The sequence below is a fragment of the Thamnophis sirtalis genome, unplaced genomic scaffold (assembly GCF_051295495.1).
Source record: "Thamnophis sirtalis isolate CommonGarterSnake01/CBP01778 unplaced genomic scaffold, rThaSir2_p1.2 scaffold_9, whole genome shotgun sequence".
Lineage (NCBI taxonomy): Eukaryota > Metazoa > Chordata > Lepidosauria > Squamata > Natricidae > Thamnophis > Thamnophis sirtalis.
This window is the reverse complement of record NW_028261389.1, coordinates 34,834,085-34,860,374: the sequence shown is the minus strand read 5'-3', so window position 1 is coordinate 34,860,374 and position 26,290 is coordinate 34,834,085. Positions and strand designations below refer to the sequence as shown.

The 26,290-nt window shown below is 34.9% G+C and overlaps 1 protein-coding gene across 1 annotated transcript; it reads left to right on the top strand.

Annotated features, from left to right (window-relative positions):
* Positions 1-339: 339 nt before the first annotated feature.
* SLC17A8 (solute carrier family 17 member 8) lies at positions 340-25,156 on the top strand. The gene is made up of 12 exons (XM_087723304.1): positions 340-923; positions 6,649-6,898; positions 8,621-8,739; positions 9,495-9,609; positions 10,459-10,546; positions 15,676-15,762; positions 15,884-16,020; positions 17,825-17,974; positions 19,137-19,269; positions 19,833-19,943; positions 20,865-20,992; positions 23,162-25,156. Exons 1-12 carry the CDS (start codon positions 823-825, stop codon positions 23,495-23,497), a joined length of 1,755 nt encoding a protein of 584 aa, XP_087579430.1. The 5' UTR covers positions 340-822; the 3' UTR covers positions 23,498-25,156.
* The last annotated feature ends 1,134 nt before the right edge of the window (positions 25,157-26,290 follow it).

The following is a 26,290-nucleotide window of genomic DNA, read 5'->3' as shown; positions in this document are numbered from 1 at the left end:
TGTGTGTGTGTGGTTTTACAAAGAAGATAGAATTGAGCAATCTGTTTATGCCAACTCAGTTTGGAAGCACTTAAATCTCAATGTAACTCAATATCAGTTTCTTCCTTTCTTCTCCACTAACTTCCAGCGCGACCTAGTTTGTATTCAATACCATTTGCACAGTATATAGTGATTCTGTATTAGGGAAATATTAATGAGATCACTCACAAGTGGAATGTCAGTGTGTGTGTGTGTGTGTGTGTGTGTGTGTGTCCATCTGTCTATTTCTCTGTCTGTCTCTCTGTGCATCAGGCAATATTGTTATTTGAGGTTCAGCAGGAAAATGGAGAACAAAATAGGAGCAAAAGCCATGGTTTGAAATTGGGAGAGAGAATGCATAAATGTTTAATAAAGTTTGCTAGGGAGAAGCTCAAATGGCCAGAGAGACAGTATTGTGTTCGTTACTATAGCATCACTGAGCACATGTGTGAAGAAAGCCTAGAAAGAGGATGAGCAGCATGTTATAATGTGCTTTAGTCAGATGCATAAGCTTAACATCAGGTCCAGTATTATTTTCAGGTCTATTCCTTTGAAGACTGCAGAATAACAAGAGATGCAAACAGACCTCCTGCAATTTACACAGAATTATTGACAGCCTTTGGGAGAATCTACTGATAATTTCGGTGTGGTTATTTCATTTGGAAGATTAACCTGCCAGATCACTCTCTCGAGGAAGAAAGAGAAAAAGAACAGAACAGGGGGAAAAAGACTATTAGAATTGATAAAAAAATTGATGATGACGACAAGTCTATTTTACATAAAAGGATTTATCTAAGAAAGAAGATGCCTTTTGAAGTATTAAATTCATTAAAAGAGAGACTTTTAAAGCCTGGGAAGGAAGAGGTGAAGAATACACTAAGTGACTCTCTAGGACACTTGCAAAGGTAACAGTTTCATGTACTGTTAACTTCTACACAGATTATAGTAAAATTATGAAGTGAAATATGTAAGTGAAATATGTAAGAACAAATGAATAAAACAGGATATACAAGGATATATCTTAACTAAAAGTAAGGACAATCACTTATTAGCTGTGTCCTACTAAATCAGCTGAGAGGGGAAACATTATTTTAGGCATCCTTAATGTTATTGATAAAACAAAATTATTTTTGTAGTTTTAAATTAGTACAGCTAAAATCATGAAATATTTTTAGCTACACTACTGTGAGTATGAACAGCAATTGTGTTTCATCTTCATTATGATTAAAGACTCTTAAATCCACAAATATGTGCTTATCTTTGTACTTTATGTCAGAATTTAAATATGTGCTTTTTTACTTACTCATTCTAATATATTTTAAAGTATAAAGTTCATAATACATTTTAGAAAAGAACTGTGTTAAATTGTCATAGCAAAAGTTAGAAGTCTTGTATGTTAAAAAGAATATTTTATTACATTCCTATGGAAACTAATTTTAATACAAACAGTAAACTTTTTACATGGAGAAAATAATGCCTACAATGTCTAATTGGCATGTTTTGTGTTATTCATTTTCTGAAAGCAGCATTGTCACTGATGTGCTGTCCTATACAAAACATTTTCTGTTCATTTTTCAATATTTTACAAAAGCATGAACAGGAGTAATGAATTATTGTTACAATGTAAAATACTATTATATATAATTGCCCTACAATCAAAACTGCTATCAAATGTCCTTAACCACAATTAAATATCTCTCAAAGTAAGAAGGTATTTCTCTATATAAACATCCATGAAATTAAGTTACACTACTAACTGCAGATACTAACTGCAGAAAAACAACTTTTCTGTGTTGTTGTTTTTTTTGTATTCTCCTGAATAATTATTTTGATCCATGCTTTCTTTCTTTATCAGGACTAAACTATTCATCTCCTTATTTTGTCTGTAATATACACATTCATTTGACTTGGCTATTTTCAAAAAGCTAAACAGTTTATGTGAGAGATCTCCAGAAAAATAGCAGAATGAGAGTTTATATTATGAAGTCATAACCATAACAATAACAACTTCTCCCAAAGGAAAGCAATGGCAAACCATTTATGCAATGTGGTCAAGAAAACTACATGGACGTATTGTGGAGTCACAAAGAGGCAAAGCAGGTTTAATGAGGGAGACATTTTGAAATTTAAATTTGAGCACAAAGCATAAATGTTTTTCTATGTTTCCTGGGCAAATTATTTTTAATTCTTGAAAATTTAAAAGCCATCTTCATATTTATTATCCCAATGCTGATATTTCTTCATATTTTTTTCCAAAGTTTTAGGTTGCTGCTATTGTTAATATTAACCGTCTCGGAGTGTGTTATTTATTGTTTCATTTAAATGAAGATATATCTACAAATATCAACAAATAATTTCAGTTGTACATAGATTAGACCCAAGGCTTTTGGCATTCTTGCAAAAGTAGGAAGTTTTTTTTTTTTTTATCACAGAATTATTTTCTAAATTCTATTTCAATTCCGTTCAGGAAGCATATGAATTATTTTCCATATATATATATCCATTTGCAATTTATTGAATCCTGGTGAGTTGTTACAATGTTGATACTGTAATGCCAAACAGCTTGCCAAAATCTTCAACTTGCTTCTTTTTCTTTAAACTCTTTTTCTTATGATATAAAAATAGAAATATGATAAGATAGATTCCCCAACTTGCTGCCCCTCCACAAAAAAACCCACACATGAAGCATTGCTCTATGAGACCATCTCGAATAATTTAACACAAAGACCACCTTTGCATAACATATTTAGTAAACTCTGTAATGAGTGACGACCCACCAGACATGCAATATTTTAAAACCATGCATCTAATATTTATTTAATATTATTTACAAAATATTAATATTATTTGTTGAAGCACTATATTGCCGGAATGGTTTAGAATTATTATGATTAAATGAAATAAATGATACTGTCCAATATTGATGAGAAATTAATAAAGCTGTAGCTGTCTTTTTAAATTAAGAATATTCAAATGTTTTTTTAGAACTATGGGAGTTTTATAAATAAAATGTCCTTTTGAGTCTCCTTCCAATAACTTGACTTCAACTCTGTGTATGGAAACCTAAATTACTAAAATTACCTTTGGGACTATATTGAAACAGATTAGTTTTACTGCTAGAATTAAAAATGTTGATCTGTCTGATAATTTCAAATAATGAACAATATCTTTAATTGAGGTTCTTCCGTGAGTGAGGCATGCATCCCCACAAGAAAGGGCTCTGGAATTAGACATATAGAACATTTCTTTTTTGAATATGGACTAGATTGATAGCTGCCTGGGTTGGAGCTCTGATTTCTATGCTTCTGTTAAATAATGTGACAGGTATGTTAAGAAGAAATATCTATATCACAATAGGAAACAATCAACAGAAACTGTCAGAGTAATAGACTCAATACTGTATGTCATCCGAGCCAGATATTGAGAGTCCTTTTGGACCCCTGGAAACTTAATTTTGTCTCATAAACCTCATTTTAAAAAGAAGAAGAAGAAGAAGAAAGGCATTTATTTAAAAAAGAAAAACAATTGATTGCAAAATATTCACAATCACCTAAAATTTTCTAGTGAACCAAAACATTTCTAAAAGAAGACTCCTTTCACATTTCAAACTGAATGAGACAAAGTAGAGTTTTGGGGAAAAAAATATCATTTTAAGTTAAGCAAAATTCAGTTTTTCAGCCTTTCTGCTATATAAATTAGGAAAAGTAGCAATGTCCTTTCTCGTGTTTTTTTTTCAGAATGATTCTGTTTATCTGAAGTATATGCTATAATCGGAGTTTTTCAACATTTTCTTATCAATCTATCCTTTTACCTTATCCACATCACTCCCTTTTTTCAGTTGGATTAGGAATTAAACCTTTGAAACCAGCTCCCCTTCCCATCCAATGTTTCTTCTAAACAGTTTGGATTAATATGGGTAGTAAAAATAGTATATTGTTTATTGAACTTTTAAAACACTGAGTGAAAGAGCAATGTTATAATACACACACACACACAGAGTGGGATTTACTTCTTTTGTTCTGTCCCTTCCTCTCTGTCCCTCCCTGCTTTTATATTTAAACATTGACTGGCAAACAACAGTAGTAAAGATATCTAGTAGTGCAATTAGGACTGGAAATTCTGGCCTCTAAAGCTGAGAAGTTCCTTGTGTAATGAAGAATAAATTTGCAGATGGAACCAAGTTGGCAGGAATAGCCAAAACTCCAGAAGATAGGCTCAAGATCTGGAAGGATCTCAACAGGCTTGAACACTGGGCCCTATTGAACAAAATTAAATTCAATGGTGAGAAAAGTAAGGTTCTACGTTTAAGCAAGAACAACAAAATGTAGTTATAGAATAGCTAGTTCCTGGCTCAGTAGCAGTAACTGTGAGAGTGATCTAGGACAATCCTAGTGGACAGTGACTTAAATATGAGCCAGCAGTGTGCTGCTGTTGCCAAAAAAGTTGACACAGTCCTAACAGAGAGATAGAATCAAAGTCATGTGAGTACCAATTTATAATGCCTTGGTAAGACCATACTTAGAATATTACATCCAATTTTGGTCGCTATGATATAATAAAGATGTTGAAACCAGAAAGAGTGCAGACAAAGATTATTAGGGGATTGGAAGGTAAAACATGAAGAACAGTTGCAGGAATTGAGTATATCTAGTCAAATGAAGAGAAGGACTAGTGGGTAACATGATAACAATGTTCCAATAATTAAGGGGCTGCTACAAAGAAGAGGATAGAATTTAATCAAGGAGAGAACCAACCTAGAAATAAGGGGAAATTTCCTGACAGAACAATTAATCAGTGGAATCTTACGTTTTGGACGCTCCATCACTGGAGGCTTTTAAGAAGTGATTGGGCAACTACTTGTATGAAATGGTATAAGGTCTCCTGCTTAAGGAGGTGGTTGGAGTAGGAAGACCTCCAACGTTCTTTCCAACTATGTTATTCTGTTATTTCATTTATGATGCTATGTGGATTTACATTAAATGCCCAGGCATATAACATTGGGCTTGGAAGGATAACCATTCATTATTCTCTTATAGCAATTCCTTGGATGTAAAGCAGATAAAAACATTTATTATTTTAAGAATTACTGCTGGTAATGATATTGCATTTTATTTTACTGTAAATATAAGTAATATGAGTAAAAGTGAAAAAGATATAATGATTAATATATTTTACTCTCCTGGAATAAACAGAAAACAGCACATAAATATACATGTTATGAGAGGTTTTTGTCCATTATTAGTAAAAAAACTTTAAAGGAATAAACTCTTCCTTTCCCTAAAATGGAAAATCTCTATATGAAACATGCACCACAATCTGTTCTTGAAAACCTACAAAAGTTTCTGGTACAAATTGAAATGAAAAAACTAACAAATGTGTATTGCGATATCACAGTGCAAACACCAGTTGTACTTGTGTCCTTACTTGTGTCCTTAGTCATGGCCTTGCACAGTGATAGCACAACTCACATTTCATCATTTGCCCTTCTTGCCCTCCCCTGGATTTGACTCTGAAATTTCTTACGGCTTTGCATTCCTTGTTTATTTATTTATTTATTTAGAAATTTTATTTGGCCAGCCATATTAAATGCATAACTCTAAGCACCTAGGAAACCAGCTCACAAGAAAAACAATATGAATTTTTTTATAAACAAAGCAGAAAATATAGTTAAACATAATCCAATACAAAAATCAAGGTACCACATAAGATGCTCAGAATACAAAAAAACATTTATAGTATTATTTTACCAAAGCATAATTCTAATTTGAATTATTGTCACTAGTGTAATTCTTAATGGCGTGTAGGAAATACAGTTCTTTCTAGAATTTTTAACTATTTAAGAACTGTCAGGTTTTCTGACAATGTAGCTTATTTTTAGGTTAAAAAAAAAAAAGCCAAATCTGATAAGCTTAATGAGAGTTACAGAAAATACAATCCTTATCAAAGTTATATGTAAGTTCCTAAGATCCAAAGATCAAACATACTTCCAAATAATAGACTTGCTAATAAGATCTATATTGCTTTTTATTCTATAAGTTCTTTAAGGCACCTCTACATAAATTTCTGCAAAAGAATGGCAAGCAATGGATTCTGTTCGGGAATCTTATTCTCCATGCTCTATTATACAAGCCTTCAATTTAAAATGGACGTGGAAAGCTTCAAGCTGTTACTGAACAAAAAAGCTTAGAAGAGTCTATGATTTTTTTGAACAGTTGGGGGGACGGGACAATAAATGTTTTCAGGAATATCACATTATAACACATTTTGTAAACAAAATAAGTACACTTAGGACTCACTTGCTAACATTGCAGTTTTTATTCTGTGACTGTCTGATTGATGGTTTGATAAACTAGATTTGCAATTGCATCATCTGAAATTCTATTGTCACTATATTAGATTTCCATAATATTCTATGGGTCATTCAGAGAAAATGAATTACAATTTCAGTAATTTGGGGTATCAAATTGCAAATGGGTACTCTATAAACCCTGTGGCTCCTTCTTTCTTTCCATGCTATTTAAACATAATTTATTAGGAACAGTTAATTTAGTTATTTTAAGTGCATATCAGTAACTTCTGAGAGTATATTTTTCTCTGAACGCACTTTGCCTCTGTTTTACATGGCTTTAGAAAAATAGATGGAACCAACTGTGAAAGAGATGCCATAGAGCTGAATGAAGAAGGAAGACCTGTGCAAGCAACAACCAAACCGCCTTTATTTGATTGCTATTGCTGTGGATTACCTAAGCGCTATATTATTGCTATGATGAGTGGTCTGGGATTTTGCATTTCTTTTGGAATTAGATGCAATCTTGGTGTTGCTATTGTGGAAATGGTTAATAACAACACCGTCTACATCAATGGAAAACCAGAGACTGAGGTAGGTAGAAGAATATATTATTTTAACACAGAAAAATGATGCCTTATAATACTCCAGAAATCAGATTTAAAAGTTTATTTTCTTTTTTTTCCCCCACAATAGATGCTGGCATTAGCAGCTATTCAGATAGTGTAAGATTCTAAAGGTCTTTGTAATTGATATAGAACAGAATGTTCTAGATCAGTTCTCCAAAGTCTCAGACAGAAATTTTGGCTCATGAGATATATATTGTACTAAGTTTATTTCTCTTACTAGAAAGTGTTTTCTACTTGTGCTATAGAGAGATATGGTGATATTAAAGCTTGTCTGTGTGCATGTGTGTGAGCATTTGTGCTTCCCAGTCAGTATTGACTTCTGACAAGTGCCTGGACAATCCCTGAAGTTTTCTTGGCAAAGTTTTTCAGAAGTGGTCTACTATTGCCTTCTTCCTAGGGCTGAGAGAGAGTGGCTGCCCCACTTTTGTGCCTAAAATGGGACTAGAACTCATTGTCTCCTAGGTTCTAGCCTAATTCCTTCACCACTATACCAAACTGGTTTTCTATTAAACATTTAGTTGCATTTATGAAGTATTATGTTTTAACTACCATTGTGATTCTTCATTAGATGTTTTTCCTCCAAGAAACTCAAGGTGGCATATGTATTTCTCCTCCTATGCCAATAGTCAGATTTTATAATACCATCATGCTGACAGATAGTAAATAATCCTAGATGGGACAAAGAGCATCGTAAAGCACTTACTGCACAGTAAAAATGGAAATTTAAACCAAAAGCAATATCTTGAATTGAAGAATTCTTGAGGCCAAATTAAAAGCTCCTAATCCTATTATGCCTTCTCTGGAAACTAAAACTGTTAGTTTAGCCACCAAACATTTAGAAGGCCAAGAGGACATGATTCTCTGGGAAAAGAGAAAATGAAAGAAAGTAGCACCCTGGAAAGAAATTATATTCATGGCATAACAGCCTTCCTGTTCTTTCAAAACCCCATTGAATTGACATATCACCTTACAGGTTTCACTGTCTTCACTAGGTGCATGATGTGTCATATCCAGTAAAATACCTGGATATATTCCAATGTACATAAATCTATAAAGAGGGACTGTAACCCCATCTCCTTTTTAGACTTGTTTTGCCTAAGCAAGTTCTGTCAATAAACCAATTATAACATGTAATGGTCTCCAGTTGTAAGGTGCCCTTAAACTATTCTACAGATTACAATCTGAATGAAAATACATTAACAAAAATGCACTAAATCAAGGACAACTGTAGCATAAGTGGGGAAGATACCTGTAATTTGAGCAAAGGCACTATTCAGCTAGATGAATAGCTGCAATAACAATGCCTCAGATATTTTTCTTTCATGTTTTTGAAATACGATTGTGGGCAGTAAGTATATCACCAAAGGCTTTCAAACACTCAGGTGTAAAATAAAATTTATATTGTCCATCAATTTGAGAACATGCTAGCTGATTAATTAACTAATTAATTAAACAATTTTATTTAATACTCTAAACATACAATATATAATTTAAGTACAGTTTAATTAATAAAAAAGAACTGAGAAAATTTTCCCCTTCCATCAAATAAGTTTGTGTTTACAGCTTTTAGAGGAATAAAAATACAAATATTGATTACTGATAACCGTAATATCTGGATTTTGCAGTAAAACATATTTTACAACAAGATGCTACTATGTGTTACTATTTAATATTGTTTTATTTGTAGAAAGCACAATTCAGCTGGGATCCAGAAATAGTAGGACTCATTCATGGGTCATTTTTTTGGGGTTATATTGTTACGCAAATTCCAGGAGGCTTCATTGCAAATAAACTAGCAGCTAACAGGTAATATACTCATATAATAAAATGCAATACAGAATTTAGAAAAACACATGATGTAATAAATATGTATAAAAATAGTGTTACTTTTCTCGAATGCAACATTTTTAACTATGTATAATCACTTGTGTATTTAAATGACTTCTACTATTGGTATCTTATGATTATATTACTTTGTTGTTTGTATGCACATTACGAGCTTATATACCAAATTCCATTCTATATTCTATTCTGTTCTGTTCTGTTCTAGACTAGTTTAGTCTAATCTAGTCTAGTCTATTCATATCAATAGTTAATATTAAAATGCATTTAATATAATGAGGCACAAAAATGGTTCATTGCTGTGAAAATACAACTGCTACAAGTTTCACTGATAGATACTGCTATTAATTAAAGCTTGTCAGATTATCTTTGTGTTCTGAAATAAAAATAATGATGTTGATTTCAGAAGAACTTAGTAAAGAAAGGTATGAACTAAAAAGTTTTTAAGGGTAACATTTATAAAAATATTCACAATACAAAGAACTATAATCATACATTTTAGTCTGTGCTCAGCTAAATTGCTCAGCTGATATGAGCTGACTATGTGCAATTCTAGAATATAAAGTCTTCAATGAAAGTTTAGTTTGTCCTTTTAAAAAAATGATTTCTAGATAATTTGAACTTTTGTTTAGGCAAGCTTTTCTCAGTTCAATATATAGTATCATGGCATTATGGCAATATGAAATTATAGGGGGAAATTATATTTCTTCTTTTTTTAGGGTATTTGGAGCAGCAATTTTCCTAACTTCAACTCTAAACATGTTCATTCCTTCAGCTGCCAGAGTACATTATGGGTGTGTTATGTTTGTAAGAATTTTGCAAGGCCTTGTGGAGGTAAGTACCAATGTAGAAGTTATTTGAACCAGTTATTAAGTTTTCATTAATTGCATGTTAGCAATACAAAAATGTAAAAAATGTTTGCATCATTCAAGGGGAAGTAAATATTTTGCAATTACTGTATGTTAAAAATGAATCTTGTAGTTACCTCAAATTTGCAACTGTCTACTGCAGTGGTGAAATCTAAATTATTTTGCCACCGGTTCGGTGTGTGTGTGTCATGTGACTGGGTGGGCGTGGCCAACTTTTTTTCACTTTTTAAAGCATTTTTTTCCTGCCAGTTCCGGCGAATAGATAGGGAAAAAATGCTTTAAAAGGTGAAAAAAAAGGTGCCGACAATCACACAAATCAGCTGTGAGCAAAATTATGCACACACCAAACTGACAGCAATGCCTGCAGCAACCCACCCCTGGTACACACAAAGTGTGTGTGTACACACACATAGAAGGGGAAGCTCATACGCAGCAAAGCTCATACGCAGCAACACAATAATGGTTTCATCATTTTGACTAAAGCATCCGAGCTGGCTGGGGCCTTTGGAAATATGCTATAATTGTAAAATTGCAAAAAAACAAAATGAATTGAAGTTTAATTTCCAGTCATGTGAACTCCGAGAAGTGAGAAGTGCAATTTCAACTAATAATTTCAGCTTCAACTAATAACAAGTAGGCTCCTATTGAAGAAAACACACATTTGAAGTCAATCCCTTAGTGTTAAGTGAGATGACTTTCTTTTGCAGATGATTCCTGTCTAAAACCATAAGTTCAGTTACTTGCATGTAATAAAAATGTGAGCACAAATGAAAATTTTAAATGTAAACATTTAATGCTGTGCAAAATTTGCTAGGGGGTGACTTATCCAGCATGCCATGGGATGTGGAGTAAATGGGCTCCTCCACTGGAAAGAAGCAGGCTGGCAACTATTTCATTTTGTGGTATGTTGATTTTTCTTCTTTTGTTTTGAGAAAATGCCTGAATGATGGGTTTAATGAAAAATACTATGCTGATTATAAAACAATAGGTATTCACTTATTTTTCATTTGAGGATTTAGTTGCCAAAAAACTTTCTTAATATCTGAATTTCTTAATATCTGAAGGACATATATTTTTGCTATTTGTGTCTGGTGTAAAATTGTTTTTTATCTTATGATAGATTTTTGCACATATGGTTTCTACTTTCTCTATGGCTGTGATGACAAACCTATGGCACACCAGCCAGAGGTGGCACGCAGAGCCCTCTCTGCTGGCACGCGTCCCGTTGCCCCAGGTCAGATCTCCGTGGTGTTTCTTTCATGAGCTTCTATTTCCCTGCAAACAACAAAACAGAAGCTCACGAAAGAAAAAGATCTTACCTCTTGCCGTGTTGCTAGTGTTGGGATGCCCCACCTCCCGCCGGCCAGCTGGTATTCACGTCTGTGTTGTGCATGTGCACATGTGCATGCACGTATGTCTGCACATGTGCACATATGCACAAACGCATACACCTTTCAGTTTGGGCATGTGTGCGCTGTTTGGGCACTCAATATCTAAAAGGTTCACCATCACTGCTCTGTGGCAATTTTAACTAGAATGTCTTTTTTCCCTTTTAATGCTTCGGTTTTTGGTTCTTTAACATATACCCAGTTACTAATATCAACCAGATAGTGACTTTGCTTATACTGCTTATTTACTTGTACTGCATATTCAACTCAATTTTTGAAATTCAGAAATATGAATGGAATGGAATAGAATAGAATAGAATACTTTATTTGGATTAGACATACAAGGAATTTGTCTTCTGTGCAGAAGCTCTCAGTGAACATGCAAAGCAACAGAGTAATAATAATCATAATAATAATACAAATGGGTAGTAAAGAAGATAAGAAGGATAATTGTAATTCCACAGCTATGCAACAGGGTGTCAGCATTCCAAATATCATGCAGAATTAAATCAGAGTCCAAGGCATATCTATACTTAAGGTTCCAATTTAATAAGGCAGACATGTTGGCATCATGCTATGGATCCCAATACTGGAAATGACATCAGAATTCCACCCAGTTAAAAGTTCATGATCTTGTCCCCACACCCACAATCCATCACATGGTCCAATCTTCTTCTTCCACGCTGGCATCCACGCCCAGCTACTTCCGGTCAGGTGTACTGTTGCGGAGACAAAGGATGACCTTGGCTTCTAGTAAAGAATGAAAACAATACATTCCACAATCTCACTCCTGTCTATTCCCCCCTCCCATCAACTATACTAAAGAAACAACATAATGAAATAAGAGAAAGTGTGGCAGGCCAAAATTCTAAAAGGAATATAATTGCAGGCCTGACATAGGGATATATATATATATATATATATATATATATATATATATATATATATATATATATGTGTGTGTGTGTGTGTGTGTGTGTGTGTGTGTGTGTGTGTGTGTGTGTGTGTGTGTGTGTGTGCGTGTCTGTGTCTCTGTGTCTGTGTCTGTCTGTCTATGCCTATGCCTATGCCTATGCCTATGCCTATGCCTATGCCTATGCCTATGCCTATGCCTATGCCTATGCCTATGCCTATGCCTATGCCTATGCCTATGCCTATGCCTATGCCTATCTATATCTATATATTAGACAGTACTGTGAGATGTAGGTGTTCAGTAGTGTGGTAGTGTGATGGCATGAGGGGAAAAATTGTCCCTTGTTTTAGCATGCAATGCCCTATAGTGGCATCTCAAGGAGATGAGTTGAAACAGTTTATGTCCAGAATGTGAGGGATCTGTAGATGTTTTCTCAGCCCTTCTTCTGTCTCACATAATATACATATTTTCTATGGAAGGCAAGCTAATTGCAGTGGTTTTTTTCTGCAGTCCTAACTATCTGTTGGAGTCTGTGCTGTCACCTGTTTAGTTGGTATACTAGATCAGAGAGTTAAAGAAGTACAAATGACAGATTCAATAATTCCTCTGTAAAACTGAATCACCAGCCCCTGGGGCAGTCTGAACTTCCTGAGTTGATGCAGGAAGAATGTTCTTTGTTGTGCTTTTTAAATGATGGTTCTAATGTTGGATATCCTTGGAGATTATGGAACTTGAAGACTCTATTGCTAATACTATAGTAAGAGGTGGTAGAAAAGGAAGATTCCTCCTAAAATCCACTCTCACCTCTACAGTTTTAAGCATGTGTCAGGCCTACAGCTATTTTTAATTTTGGGTCTTTGGACTGCCATACTTTCTATTATTCTGCTATGCATTTTCTATTGTGGGAGTGTGGATTGTAAGGAGTCACATACTATGTAGTCACAACAAAATTATTTCTAGAAAGCCAAGGTCATCCTTTGTCTCTGCACCTGACCGGAATTGGATGGGTGGAAGTGCCAGCATGTCAGTGGGAGATTGAACCATGTAATGGACTTGTGGGTGTGGGGGCAAGATTTTGAACTTTCAATGGGTGGGGAAAACAGGGAAGTTTTTCAATTCAGGTTTTCCCAGATGTGCCAACATGGCTCTCTTAAGAAATTGGAACTTTGAACAATACTTTGCCTTGGATTCTGATTTACTTTTGGATGCTATTTGGAACCCTGACAGAATGTTCAGCTCCAGGTTGTTCCAGCTGCATCACAGGGCCAGTTGTAACTGCAAGGCTCAATTCACACTACCAAATGCTAAGCTAATGTAGTTGGCTAGTTCATGATTCCATGTGTTGTGAGAGTATCCTAATCAATAATCAAACTTAATTCCAACTTCTATAGCCATCCTATAACTTATTGATATCATTAATTCATTCCTCTTCTGAGTTTAGGCTGCCTTTTCTAAACAAACATTTATTATTCTTTAAAAGTTCTGATTTATTTCCAGACAAGTTGAATGTTGATCAAAGTCAGTACAATTACCTAAAAACCATTAAGCAATTTATTATATATGATTCAAATAGTGTTTTAAAAGAATTGTTGGGAAAACTTGTTTAAGATACAATCTGGATAAATATTTTGAACTTGTTTGGTAATGAATTATTCCAAGAAGAGTTCCAATGTTTTCAAGATGCCCAATAGTTCACACATAAGTTAAGTGTCTATTAAATAATATAAACTAATTTCAAATGAGGAAAAAAGAACACCTGAGTCTATGCATCTTCCAGAATAATTAATTAGCAACACTGGTAAATGCCAAAATAGAATTTCATGGCTTGTCTTTATGAGCTCTCAATAGGATCCAAATGCCATTAATTTTTTTAACCATTTACTAGTAGCATATTTTCCTATAAATCATCACACAATACTACTTACAGCAGTAATGCCCTGAATTCGTTCATGTTATAATATTGTAGAAAAGGCATTCTCAGTTTTCAGGACCAAAGGGCACACTTAAAATTTTGGGAGTAATATATAAACACTTCTCATAATGGAAGACATAAAGGGCATGGCAAGTATATTTATATGTATGTGTGTCTGTGCATGTGTACACATACAAATTTACCATAAAACAAACTATTGAGATTCCTCCACTGAACCCCTTCTGGCATTTCAGGTTGAGTTTTACCACATCCACACCCTTTTGTCCTTTTTTGGGGCAGATGTGTATCTTTCCAAATAAAGCATTCGCTCAATAAAGTCTCCTTTGAGCAATGATGATTCCAGGAACATAACTATGAAATTTTGTTTTATTAATAAGACTTATAAATGATCTCACTCCAGAAGCTCTAGGCATGTACAATATCGAAGCACAGTACAAGGAAAAATAGGATGGAAAACAATAAAACTAGATAGAATGAGAAACAATATTGGCACAGATCTTCCTCTGACTGCTTAAATCACCAAAAAGTGCTTGGAAAAGCCAAGTCTTAATTATTCACTGGCAGGCCCTAAGAATTTGGGGGGGGGGGGCGGAGGGCAATCCTTGCATCAGGGAAAAGATCATTCAAAGAAAGGGAATAGCCTCCCAAAATGCCTGCCTCAATTTCCTCCTGTTGAACCTCATAGTAGGAGGGAATCTTCCACATAATAGGGAATAGGTTCTTTATTCACCCATTACCCAATCTGAACAGCCAGTGTGTAGTTCAAGTACCTTTTTTGTGCAAAGGCACACTTTTTTCATGAAAAAAATCACGAGGCACACCACCATTAGAAAACGTTAAAAAAATGTAACTCTGTGCCTATATTGACTATATATAAAGTAATTCTCTTGAATCCTCCGCGATTGTTGCTATGGGCGCACACATGCGCTACCTCCCGGCAGTCCCCGCATTTTTAAAGTAAACGCGGGGCCGCAGGGACTTAATAGAGGCATCCCTGTGTCCCGAAAGCAACTTTCGGGACACAGAGATGTCCCGAGGCAAAAACACCCGGCGGGTGTTTTTCCCACGGCACACCTTACACTATGTCACGGCACACTAGTGTGCCGCGGCACAGTGGTTGAAAATCACTGCTCTAAGATTCCCTGGTTCTATACTATTCACAACAATATGAAATGTGGTTTTACTGGTTTTCTTCTAAGGCTGTTGTTGTTGTTTTTGTTGTTGTTGTTATTATTTCACAGACTAACAACAATCCTGAGAATTCTAGGACTAGAAGTTATATTTGTTTTTTATATATGGACTGATTCCATGTGCCTATTTTATACTGTGTGCTTTTATTTTGTTTTGCTATACTGTGAGTTGTCCAGAGATGGTTTGGTACCTAAATTGAATGAAGTCAAGAAACAAACAATGAGGATTTTTTTTAAAAAAAATATCTGAGGTCGTGTTAGATGAATGTTGGGAGACATCGGTTGTAGTATTTCAAAGTGCATTCTCAGTTATCTATATTTCAGCAACACTAACAACTGCAATAACAAGTGTGTTCCATAATATAAGAACCCATGAATCCAACAGTTTTCTACAAAGTTTTCATCTTTTTTTCTGCAAAATAGGGTGTATTCTTTTATTTATTAAATTTATAAGCATCCCATCTCACTATTGAAGCAATTCTGGGCTTATAAATCTTTAGTTAGCAATGTAGTATTTTTCCAAACAGAACATTTATTTTAGTGATGTAGTGGGTTAGTTATGTTGGAATACAACTGTTGACTCATATATATGTGGCTTTTGTTGCAGGTTCCTATGCTGGGGCAGTCGTTGCCATGCCACTTGCAGGTGTATTGGTGCAATATATAGGATGGCCATCTGTCTTCTATACATATGGTAAGTTGCCCAGTGAAGAAAAAATATCATAGATAAAGTAATACATGTTGAAATAATGCTGAAATATTTTTTTCAAACTTTTAACTGGTTGTCAAAATCCTGTTTCATTCTACATTTAAAGGAATGTTTGGGATAACCTGGTATATGCTCTGGCTGCTGCAAGCATATGAGAGCCCAGCTGTTCATCCAACAATAAGCACCGAGGAAAGAATTTACATAGAAACTAGTATAGGTGGAGCCAACTTAATCAATACCAGTGTAAGTTACTTGTAGCTTTCATAGTTTTTCCCTCTCTTGGAAATGATTTATTGACCAAAATAAATTACTGTTGAAACCATCAATTAACAAATGTCTATGGAGATTTTCAATCATCCAGATCATGGTTGTCCTAAAGGTGCTTTTTCAAGAGGCAACTGGGCTTTCTGATTTTTCTTTGGAGATGTTTCACTTCTCATCCAAGAAGCTTGAAGAGCTGAAAAAGCTTCTTGCATGAGAAACAAAACATCTTCAAAGAAAAACCAGAAAGTTTACTTGCCTCTCGAAAAGGCACCATTGGGACATCAATTAACTACAAATCTGTATTTTGTCAGATAATTACTGTAACTAAATGTTTGTGAAGGTTTTAACACAAGAAAATCTTACTACTGAACTTCTGTGCTTGTTGTCTCTGGAGATTCTCAGTCATCCAGGTCATCCTTGTCCCTTTTTTAAGAGGCAACTTGACTTTCTTGTTATTCTTGGAAGATGTTTCGCTTTGAACTGAAGAAGCTTCTTGGATGAGAAGTGAAACATCTTCCAAGAATAACAAGAAAATCCAGTTGTCTCTTGTTCTGTGCTTGTTGATTTAATATCCTATTTTATGCTTTGACCCTGAACCTTTTGTTAGACATTTCAGATTTTGCCTGATGTGATTTTTAGATTCAGCAACAGAAATGGTCTTAATATGTAATTGCAAAGAGAGAGAAAGAGATGTAGACCCAGTTCCCAGTCTCCCATGTCTCATCTTGGGCTTTTGAAATCATAATATGGTATAAATCAGGGGTGTTTTGAGTGCTGCAGGCCGAAATGGGGAATGGGAGGGGAGCTGTTTTGACTGACAGAGGCACTGTGGGCCACTCCTTTGCTATTTCCAGGCTGGTCCTGTGGGCCAGATTAAAGCAGATTTAACCTTGAGTTTGACACCCCTGGTATAAATGAAACAGGTTGGGAACCAATGCTTCTTGTCTTGTTTCTAAGCTTGTAATATAAACTTTTTAAAATGTTCTCCGGCACCTTGTATAAACAAAAAGTTTGGGTCACATTTGCATTTTAGCATTAAATTCAGATTATTTTTAAGGATTAAATCTGAATTCCATAAATACAGTATGCATAGGGCTGTACTATAAATCAGTCCTTAAAGGGTATACTTCTATCATTTCCTTAGAGCCAAGGTGGCGCAGTGGTTAAATGCAGCACTGCAGGCTACTGCTAGATCAGCAGGTCAGCAGTTCAAATCTCACCGGCTCAGGGTTGACTCAGCCTTCCATCCTTCCGAGGTGGGTAAAATGAGGACCCAGATTGTTGGGGGCAATATGCTGACTCTCTGTAAACCGCTTAGAGAGGCCTGAAAGGCCTATGAAGCGGTATATAAGTCTACTGCTATTGCTATTGCTATTGCTATTCTCCACCAATTGTGATTTCATGGACTACTGAAGTTTCAGGTGCCCTTCAGCTAGTAGTGGAATTGGAATTGCATCTCTGAGCCAAAGTCTAAAGTCACCCTGCCTGCTGGTTTCAAAACTCTGCTTGAGGATAACAACAAAGGGGCCGCAAATGGATTCCCAGGATGGTAATGACATTCTGAACACTGTGGGGTTGATGCTATTTGCTGCAGAATCTTGTCCTTTTCATTTTGTAGATAACAAAAGGAGAGGTTACTTATTCATGCTTGTTTTTCAAATATTGTTTTATACAATGAAAATGCTTTCCTCCAAATAATGCACATGAATGACAAATTGAACGCTAAATTGATGCCTAACATTACCCTTCCATCATTCTAAAGCTTTGGAATTCTTTCTTCTAGAGATTCAGTACCCCTTGGAAGCAGTTTTTCACTTCGATGCCAGTTTATGCAATTATTGTGGCAAACTTTTGCAGAAGCTGGACTTTCTACTTGCTGCTCATAAGTCAGCCTGCTTATTTTGAAGAAGTCTTTGGATTTGCAATAAGTAAGGTAAAAAATACAAACCAAAGGAATTTCTATAAAGACCTGATGGTAAATTGCTGATTGTTCTCAATATACAGTACCTAATAAATTGGCATGTTTGAATCTTCTCTTAATATAGCTCACTGTTAGTCAGTGCCAGCTGGTTAACATACAAATAACATAATAAAAATCAAGGACTGTTTGACGAGAGAGAAAAGAGCTAACCTGTATATTAATAGTGCTGTGGTACAAATAATTTTTTTGTTATCCAATGACTTGTACATTCCATAACAATAATTTAAAAGCCATCTTTGGAGGCAGTCCTTAAATTCTTTAGATGTTTGTTACCAACATATTAAATGGACATGGTGGCTCAGTGCCTAAGAGTTTTCTGAGCTTGTAAATCAGAAAGGTCAGCAATTCGGCAGTTCGAATCCCTAGCGCTGCATACTGGAGTGAGGTCTCATTACTTGTCCCACCTTCTGCCAACCTAGCAGTTCAAAAGCATGTAAAAATGCAAGTAGAAAAATTGGGGCCACCTTTGGTGGGACGGTAACAGCGTTCCATGTGCCTTTGGCGTTTAGATATGCTGGCCACATGACTAAAGTTGGGAACCCTAGAGTTGGGAATGACTAGCACATATGTGTGAGGAAAACCTTTATCTTTACCTTTACCTTACCAACATATAGCATATTGTATATGTATACAAACACTGTGCATTTTTAATTGAACTGTTGGTATTTAAGTACTGAGTCTCAAACTGCAGACCTGTATAATATTTGACATTAGTTTTTATCTATAGCAAATGTTCAGATAAACCTGTTAATTGTGTTGAAAAATTAAGATTTACTTTGTTGATGACAAACCATATCTGAGACAGAGGAGGGCATTGTAGCTAGTTAGGATTTCTGAGCTACACTCCTTTGCCTGCTGTTTCCATTGATCAGCCTTTATTATTATTTTTTTAACAATCACTTTGACAATTCCTTTTATGGTAGATGTCACCATAAATTGTAGTGGCTGATGACAAATGGAAATTTGTCAGCTCAATTCTCTAATGTAAAATATACTAAATTCACCTATGCTAAAGAATGATGTGCTCCTCAAATATTCAATTAACTTCTAACATTGAGAGAAAAAACATATTTCTTTTGGTCACATGATTTCCATTGTATATATTTACTTCCAGGTTGGCCTTTTGTCTGCAGTTCCGCACATGGTAATGACTGTTATTGTACCCATTGGAGGCCAACTAGCTGACTTCTTGCGCAGCAGCAGAATTTTAACAACTACTGCTGTCAGAAAAATCATGAACTGTGGAGGTATGCTTAGATCTTATATGTGATTTATATGTTACTACCTAAGCATCAGACTGATTTGTTGATTTTAAAATTCAATGCAAAATCTCAAGCATTTTGCATATCGTACATTGAAAGGGAGGATTGAATTATCAAAATATACAAGGACAGAGGGACAGCTTTTTTTGCTAAAAGTTTCATTCCTTCTGAAATAATATGTTGGGGCTGCAAGAAAGGAGAGAGGGAAGGAAGGAAGGAAGTATTGTGACTTTTATGTTGGTTTAATCTTACAAAATCTAAGCAGTTTATAAATATCAAAGAATGTATGCAAGAATGACAATGCCCATGAATACCTACATGTGCACACATGCACAGAGAAAGAGAGAGACAGAGAGCAGAGAACGAGAGACATGATGTTTTTATAAAAAGCAGAGAAAACTAAAAACCAATTTGTATGCAATTAGGGTCTGGAGCTAATTTTAAAGAAAAAAATAAAAACCACATCTAAAATAAATAATTGTTTTAATACTTCTTGAAGCGGTGTATTTTGAAGAATTAATAATCTTCTCCATACATTTTTGTTGCAGGTTTTGGGATGGAAGCTACTTTACTTTTGGTGGTTGGATATTCTCACACAAGAGGTGTGGCTATTTCATTCTTGGTTTTAGCAGTAGGCTTTAGTGGATTTGCTATTTCAGGTAAAAAAAATGTTGAACACATTGTAGAAATATTTTAGTATCAGTAAGATTATTATTGGAATTTATTGTTTATATATTATCATCCCTAGGCTGCCCATCATCTTAGCTCTTGACTTTTAATTTTAATTAAAGGCTATTCTGACATTCTTAAATGGCTTTTTAAACTGATTAATTCATAATGAAACTTTTACTTCATAAAAATTAAAAAGAAGCACAATTATGCTGTAGTAAATGATTGACTACTTAAACATTTGTTTTATTATTTATGTATTTAAAATATTCAAAATCAGTAATATAATTTCATCTTAGCTGTTAAAACCTTTGAATTGTTTATGAAATATGATAGGTTATGATATTTTCAGTGTCTTATTTTCAAAATAATATTTTTCTATGCCTTATTTATTATTTCCCTTCTTTGAGAAACCACAGCTATGCGCAGAGTCCACACTTCAAAAAATAAATTGAGGCTTAGACCCAAACTAAAATATCTTTAATTAATTTTACATTGACATTAATTAAATCTAATTAAGACAATTAGCCAATGGTAGGTTGCTAACCGGTTTACTCCTGGATCGCTCATGCTCGTGCAGGAGCTCGCATGCACAGAAGCATCCAGATGGGCGGAGCCTCCCACTGCCACCACTACCAGCTCGGCCAAACTGGGCCAAACCAGGAGCAACCCACCTCTGCAATTAGCCTTTATGTATTTAATCCCTTTTTTCTTATGCCTTATTTGGTAACCATGTTTGAAATTCTCAGGGACTAAATCAAATTCCAGTGCACAGTGAAGTCTTGGGCACTTAGTCTGTACATTCATGATCAAGAAGGATCGGCATAAAATAAGCACTTACATTTTCAGTTGCTTGAATCATTCTCGTGATGACAGAATGCATCCTGTTGATATAATATTTTGTATTACAGGATTTAACGTCAACCATTTGGATATTGCACCTCGGTATGCCAGCATTCTCATGGGCATCTCTAACGGAGTTGGGACATTGTCCGGAATGGTCTGCCCTCTCATTGTTGGTGCAATGACAAAACATAAGGTAATGATGTTCAGATGTATTTTTTCCCTAAATGACTTCCAAATGCATGGCAATCAGTTATTGTTTTTAAACCATCATTAGTTTCAACAATTTCAATTCCTGGTCATTTTGAAAAAACATGGTAGGGATATGAGATTTTATTTCAGCAAGTAGAATTTTTACACTCTTTGAAAAGTTTTCAGAATTTACAGCTGATTCAAAATGTGGCTACATTATTAACTAGCCCCAGAAAGTGACTGTTATGTTACAATAACTTTACTGATTATTAGTCTCCAGGATAGTGATAGCAATAGCACTTAGACTTATATTCCGCTTCATAGTGCTTTACAGCCCTCTCTAAGTGGCTTACAGAGTTAGCATATTGCCCCCTCCTCCAACCACAACAATCTGAGTCTCATTTACCAACCTCGGAAGGATGGAAGGCTGAGTCAATCTCAGAATTGAACTCCTGGAGTGAGCACTGAGTTAGACTGCATTCTACCCACTGTGCCACCATGACTCTCTCTCAATTCAGAGTGCTGGTTATTAGCTCCAACATTTCTGTGTTTGGAAAAATAATGTTTTCCTGCCATCAAGACTTTGGTTTCTCCACTATCACAGCCATAGTTGATAGTAACAAAAGAAAGGGGCCTTTTATGCAGATGCTCCTAGATTCTGTCTGTCAAAGTAGCCCAGGCTGTCTTTTGGCATAAAAATAGTTTTATTTGGCTCCAGAGCAATCTTGATGATAAAATTTTGGGTTTGTCAAAACAGATCATGCCAGACTAATCTTATTGCATTCTTTGACAAAGTGACAAAATTAGTGGACCAGACGAATGTCGTCGATATAGTTTACTTGGATTTCAGTAAGGCATTTGATAAGGTAGACCATAACTTACTACTAGATAAAGTAGAAGAATGTGGGTTGGACAGCATCACCACCAGATGGATTCGTAACTGGCTGACCAACCACATTCAATGTGTAGTCCTCAATGGAACTGCATCTACATGGAGGGAAGTATGCAGTGGAGTACCCAAGACTCTGTGTTAGGCCCAATACTCTTCAACATCTTCATCAATGAGTTGGATGAGGGAATAAATGGGGAACTCATCAAATTTGCAGATTACACTAAGATGGCAGGAATAGCCAACACTCTACAAGATAGGCTTAAGATACAGAAGGATCTTGACAAACTTGAACATTGTGCACTATCTAATAAAATGAAATTCAATGGTGAAAAGACTAAGGTTCTACATTTAGGCAAGAAAAATGAAATGCACAGGTACAGTATAGGTGGTACCTTGCTCAATAGTAGTAACTGTGAGAGGGATCTTGGAGTCCTAGTAGACAACCATTTAAATATGAGCCAGCAGTGTGCAGCAGCTGCTAAAAAAGCCAACACAGTTCTAGGCTACATAAACAGAGGGATAGAATCAAGATCACGTGCAGTGTTCATTCTACTTTATAATGCCTTGGTAAGGCCACACTTGGAATACTGCACTCAGTTTTGATTGCCACGATATAGAAAAGATGTGGACACTCTAGAAAGAGTGCAGAGAAGAGCAACAAAGATGATTAGGGGACTGGAGACTAAATCATATGAAGAACGGTTGCAGGAACTGGGTATGTCTAGTGTAATGAAAAGAAGGACTAGGGGAGACATGATAGCAGTGTTCCAATATCTCAGGGGTTGCCACAAAGAAGAGGAAGTCAAACTATTCTCCAAGGGACCTGAGTGTAGAACAAGAAGCAATGGGTGTAAACTAATCAAGGAGAGAAGCAACTTAGAACTGAGGAGAAATTTCTTGACAGTTAGAACAATTAATCAGTAGAACAGCTTGCCTCCAGAAGTTGTGAATGCCCCAACACTAGAAGTCTTTAAGAAGATGTTGGATAGCCATTTGTCTGAAACAGTACAGGGTTTTCTGCCTAAGCAGGGGGTTGGACTAGAAGTCCTCCAAGGTCCTTTCCAACTCTGCTATTGTATTATTGTAAAATCAATTTATTTTAAGGTGATGTTATTTATTGTATTATTTGATAAGTTTTTAGTTCCTGAGTTTTAATATTTTAACTACAGTTTTGTTGTTTTCTTTATATATTTTAAATTTAATTTTTTAAATGTTATTTTTGATGGCAAAATGGAATACAAATTTAATGTACATGAAATATGTCCCGTGTCATTTCTTTAGACTCGTGAAGAATGGCAAAATGTCTTTCTAATAGCTTCATTAGTCCACTATAGTGGAGTGGTATTTTATGCTATCTTTGCTTCTGGTGAGAAGCAGGAATGGGCTGATCCAGAAAGTCTGAATGAAGAAAAATGTGGAATACTTGAACAAGATGAACTGGCTGAAGAGACTGAATTGAACAATGATACTTTTGTTAACACAAAGAAAACATATGGCGCTACTATTCAGCATGATGAAGCACCAAGGAAATTGCAGAAGGAAAAGGGAGTGAGGCACAATGTGGAAGAACAGACTGTTTATCAGTATGAAAATGGAAACTTTCAAGATTCATTGTAAATGTGTTCATCGTTGGTATGACTGTTACTATCAGTGTATAAAAGTAAGCTGTATCTGCATTTATTATATTATTGTGGCTAATCCTGCCAAATGATTGGCTATAAGACACATTCATTTTCAGCTTGTGTTATAGGAAATGGATTAATAAAAATACATCTGATGTGTGTAGTGTCTATGATCAGCCCTTGGGTTTGCAAAGTCACAGTACTTTAACGCTGGGACTAATGACATTTTTAATACACCACTCTTCAGCAATGCAATCATAGTCACAACTCAAATATTATGACCATGTAAAAATCCCATAAGCAGAATTTTCTACTCAGTTAATTTCCATAGTAATATATAATGGAGGATGCACTGGGTTTAACTTGAAATTATACTGTACAGATAGTGATCCACCTTTAACAATGCAAATTGTTAATGGGAGTGGAAATTGTTGTTAAATGATATATCATTGAAAAATCATGTGACCACACCGCTGCTGCAATTCCAGCAGTCCCAGTTGCTGTTGTTAAATGAAGTTCATGCAGGTCATTAAGTGAGGATCTCACATGATTACAACTTCCAAATTCTTGCCAGCTTCCCCATTGACTTTGCTCATGGGACGACAGCAGGGAAGGTTGCAAATTGCAATTATGTGATCATAGGGATGCTGCAATGGCCATTAGTACAAGATTCAGTCATAACAATAACTCTTTCAATGCTGTCATACACTTGCTGAACAAGTGGTCATTAAATGAGGAATACCTGCAGTGGTTGTTTAGATGCAGCTTTTAAAAGCCTGCTGTATGGATATATATCTATATATTTGCTATTTATTAACTCTTTATGTTATCAGTTCCAATGAGATACATATTTTTGGATCATCTCCAAAAATATATGCCTGTTATACTGTAAAAATATATTTGCCATTGGTCCACAATCTTAGATCTATAAGTATATTGTTAAAATATTTATCCATTATCCCATCTGACTACAACATTACCATCTCAAACTAAAATTATATACAAAAATAAATGAGGCACAACTATAAATGAAGACCAACTCGTTAGCATAATTAATAATTCAATTATGTTGAAGTCATTGAGGTAAACCTAAAACCCTGGGTTTCTTCAAGATCCTGAAGGCAGCCCTTTGATCCACCCAAAAGTTGTCACTAAATTATAATTTTTAGTGTAATCGAAGGGAATCATGATTAAAACACATTAAATTAATATTAATTTAAGGTAAATTAAATCATTTACTTTTTGTCCTGGTTACATCCAGGGTCTGCATGAATTCCCCAGATCTTCTCTCAAAGGTCAAATGGGCCATTCCCTCCCCCAATAAAATTGTGTTCCTACACTATTCCATATCTTTTCCATACCAAATATATCAGTTATTTGTCTACCATTGAAAATAGGAGCAACTCTTCCAAGAACAGTCCTTATATGACCTGATTGAAAAGACTTTTGTCAAATGAGGTTTAAAGCATGTCGTTTTATGCTGTACTTCATGAACAATTTGTGCAAGTTCGAATAATGCAACTTTCAATTTAGCATAGACTGTAAATTGATACCAGGTTGTATTTAATGCAAACCTAAATTCAATTAATGTGAGTCTAGATGTTACTAATCTGGAGAAAAGGAAGATCCCACCAAATGAAAACAGCACAAGTTTAAAAAAAAAGAAGAGACTTGCATTGGAGCAAATATATATATATATATACATACATACACACATACACACACACACACACACACACACACACACACACACACACACACACACACACACACACACACACACACACACACACACACACATATATATATATATATATATATATATATATATATATATATATATATATATATATATATTTCTGCTCATGTTGCCTTCCCAGTTTAAATAATGAGGGTGGTTATAGCAATATTAAAATAGGAAAAATGTTTTAATACCTGAATCTGCAGTAGAATTTGTTTTTATATTGCTTTCGATAACCACCCTGTGACTTTTGTTAACCTTACGTTTAAATTATAAATATATTCTTTTTATCCATTACTGTACTATTTTAGCAACATACATATGAAACATTATGTTAAACATTTTTCATTGCCTATTTCCATGGAACTGGAACCAGTTATCATATTTTCCATAAAATTGTTACTTTATTATTATTATTATAATATCAAATAATATAATATTATTTGAATTCAAATAATGCAATCATTTCACAGCACTAATCAAGACCGACCTGTAATAACTGGCAATTCAGTCATGGGATAGGGACAAACAGTTTGGGTATTTATAGTGTTCTTTGTTTCTGAATTACATATTTATACATTTCTTATAAGGAACAGTTGCTTTAAATTATCCCTCCATATAAACAGCAAATGTGTTCTTGTGCCCTTTGCTTTTCTCTCAAAGGGTTTATACATATTATTTTCCCATTCACGACATTATGTAAGCAGTCAATGTATTTGCAGAACTTTGTTGTTTAAAAAATAATGTGCTGATTGTTATAGCTCTTATAATGGATTTACATGCAGTACACCTGAAATACTTGGTGTTTTAGTATTTTCCTCATAATCTGTGAGAGATGTTCAGGAAGCATGTTGCATGACTTCTAACCTGATTATTTTGTTTTCCTGCTACCACTATCAGTAAAATTGCAAGTGAAGATATTCTGCTACATTGTGCATTTTATTGAGAGCCCTGTTCTGTTTTAACAATATTTAAGGTATAGGAAAATATGACAATAGAGATATAACCTCTAATTATATATTCTTCCATACTTTGGGAATACCACTA

Coding starts and splice junctions, on each gene's coding strand:
- SLC17A8 (XM_087723304.1), top strand. CDS start 823: ATGCCTTTTGAAGTATTAAATTCATTAAAAGAGAGACTTTTAAAGCCT. Junction 924..6,648: donor TCTCTAGGACACTTGCAAAG/GTAACAGTTTCA, acceptor ACATGGCTTTAG/AAAAATAGATGGAACCAACT. Junction 6,899..8,620: donor ATGGAAAACCAGAGACTGAG/GTAGGTAGAAGA, acceptor TTTTATTTGTAG/AAAGCACAATTCAGCTGGGA.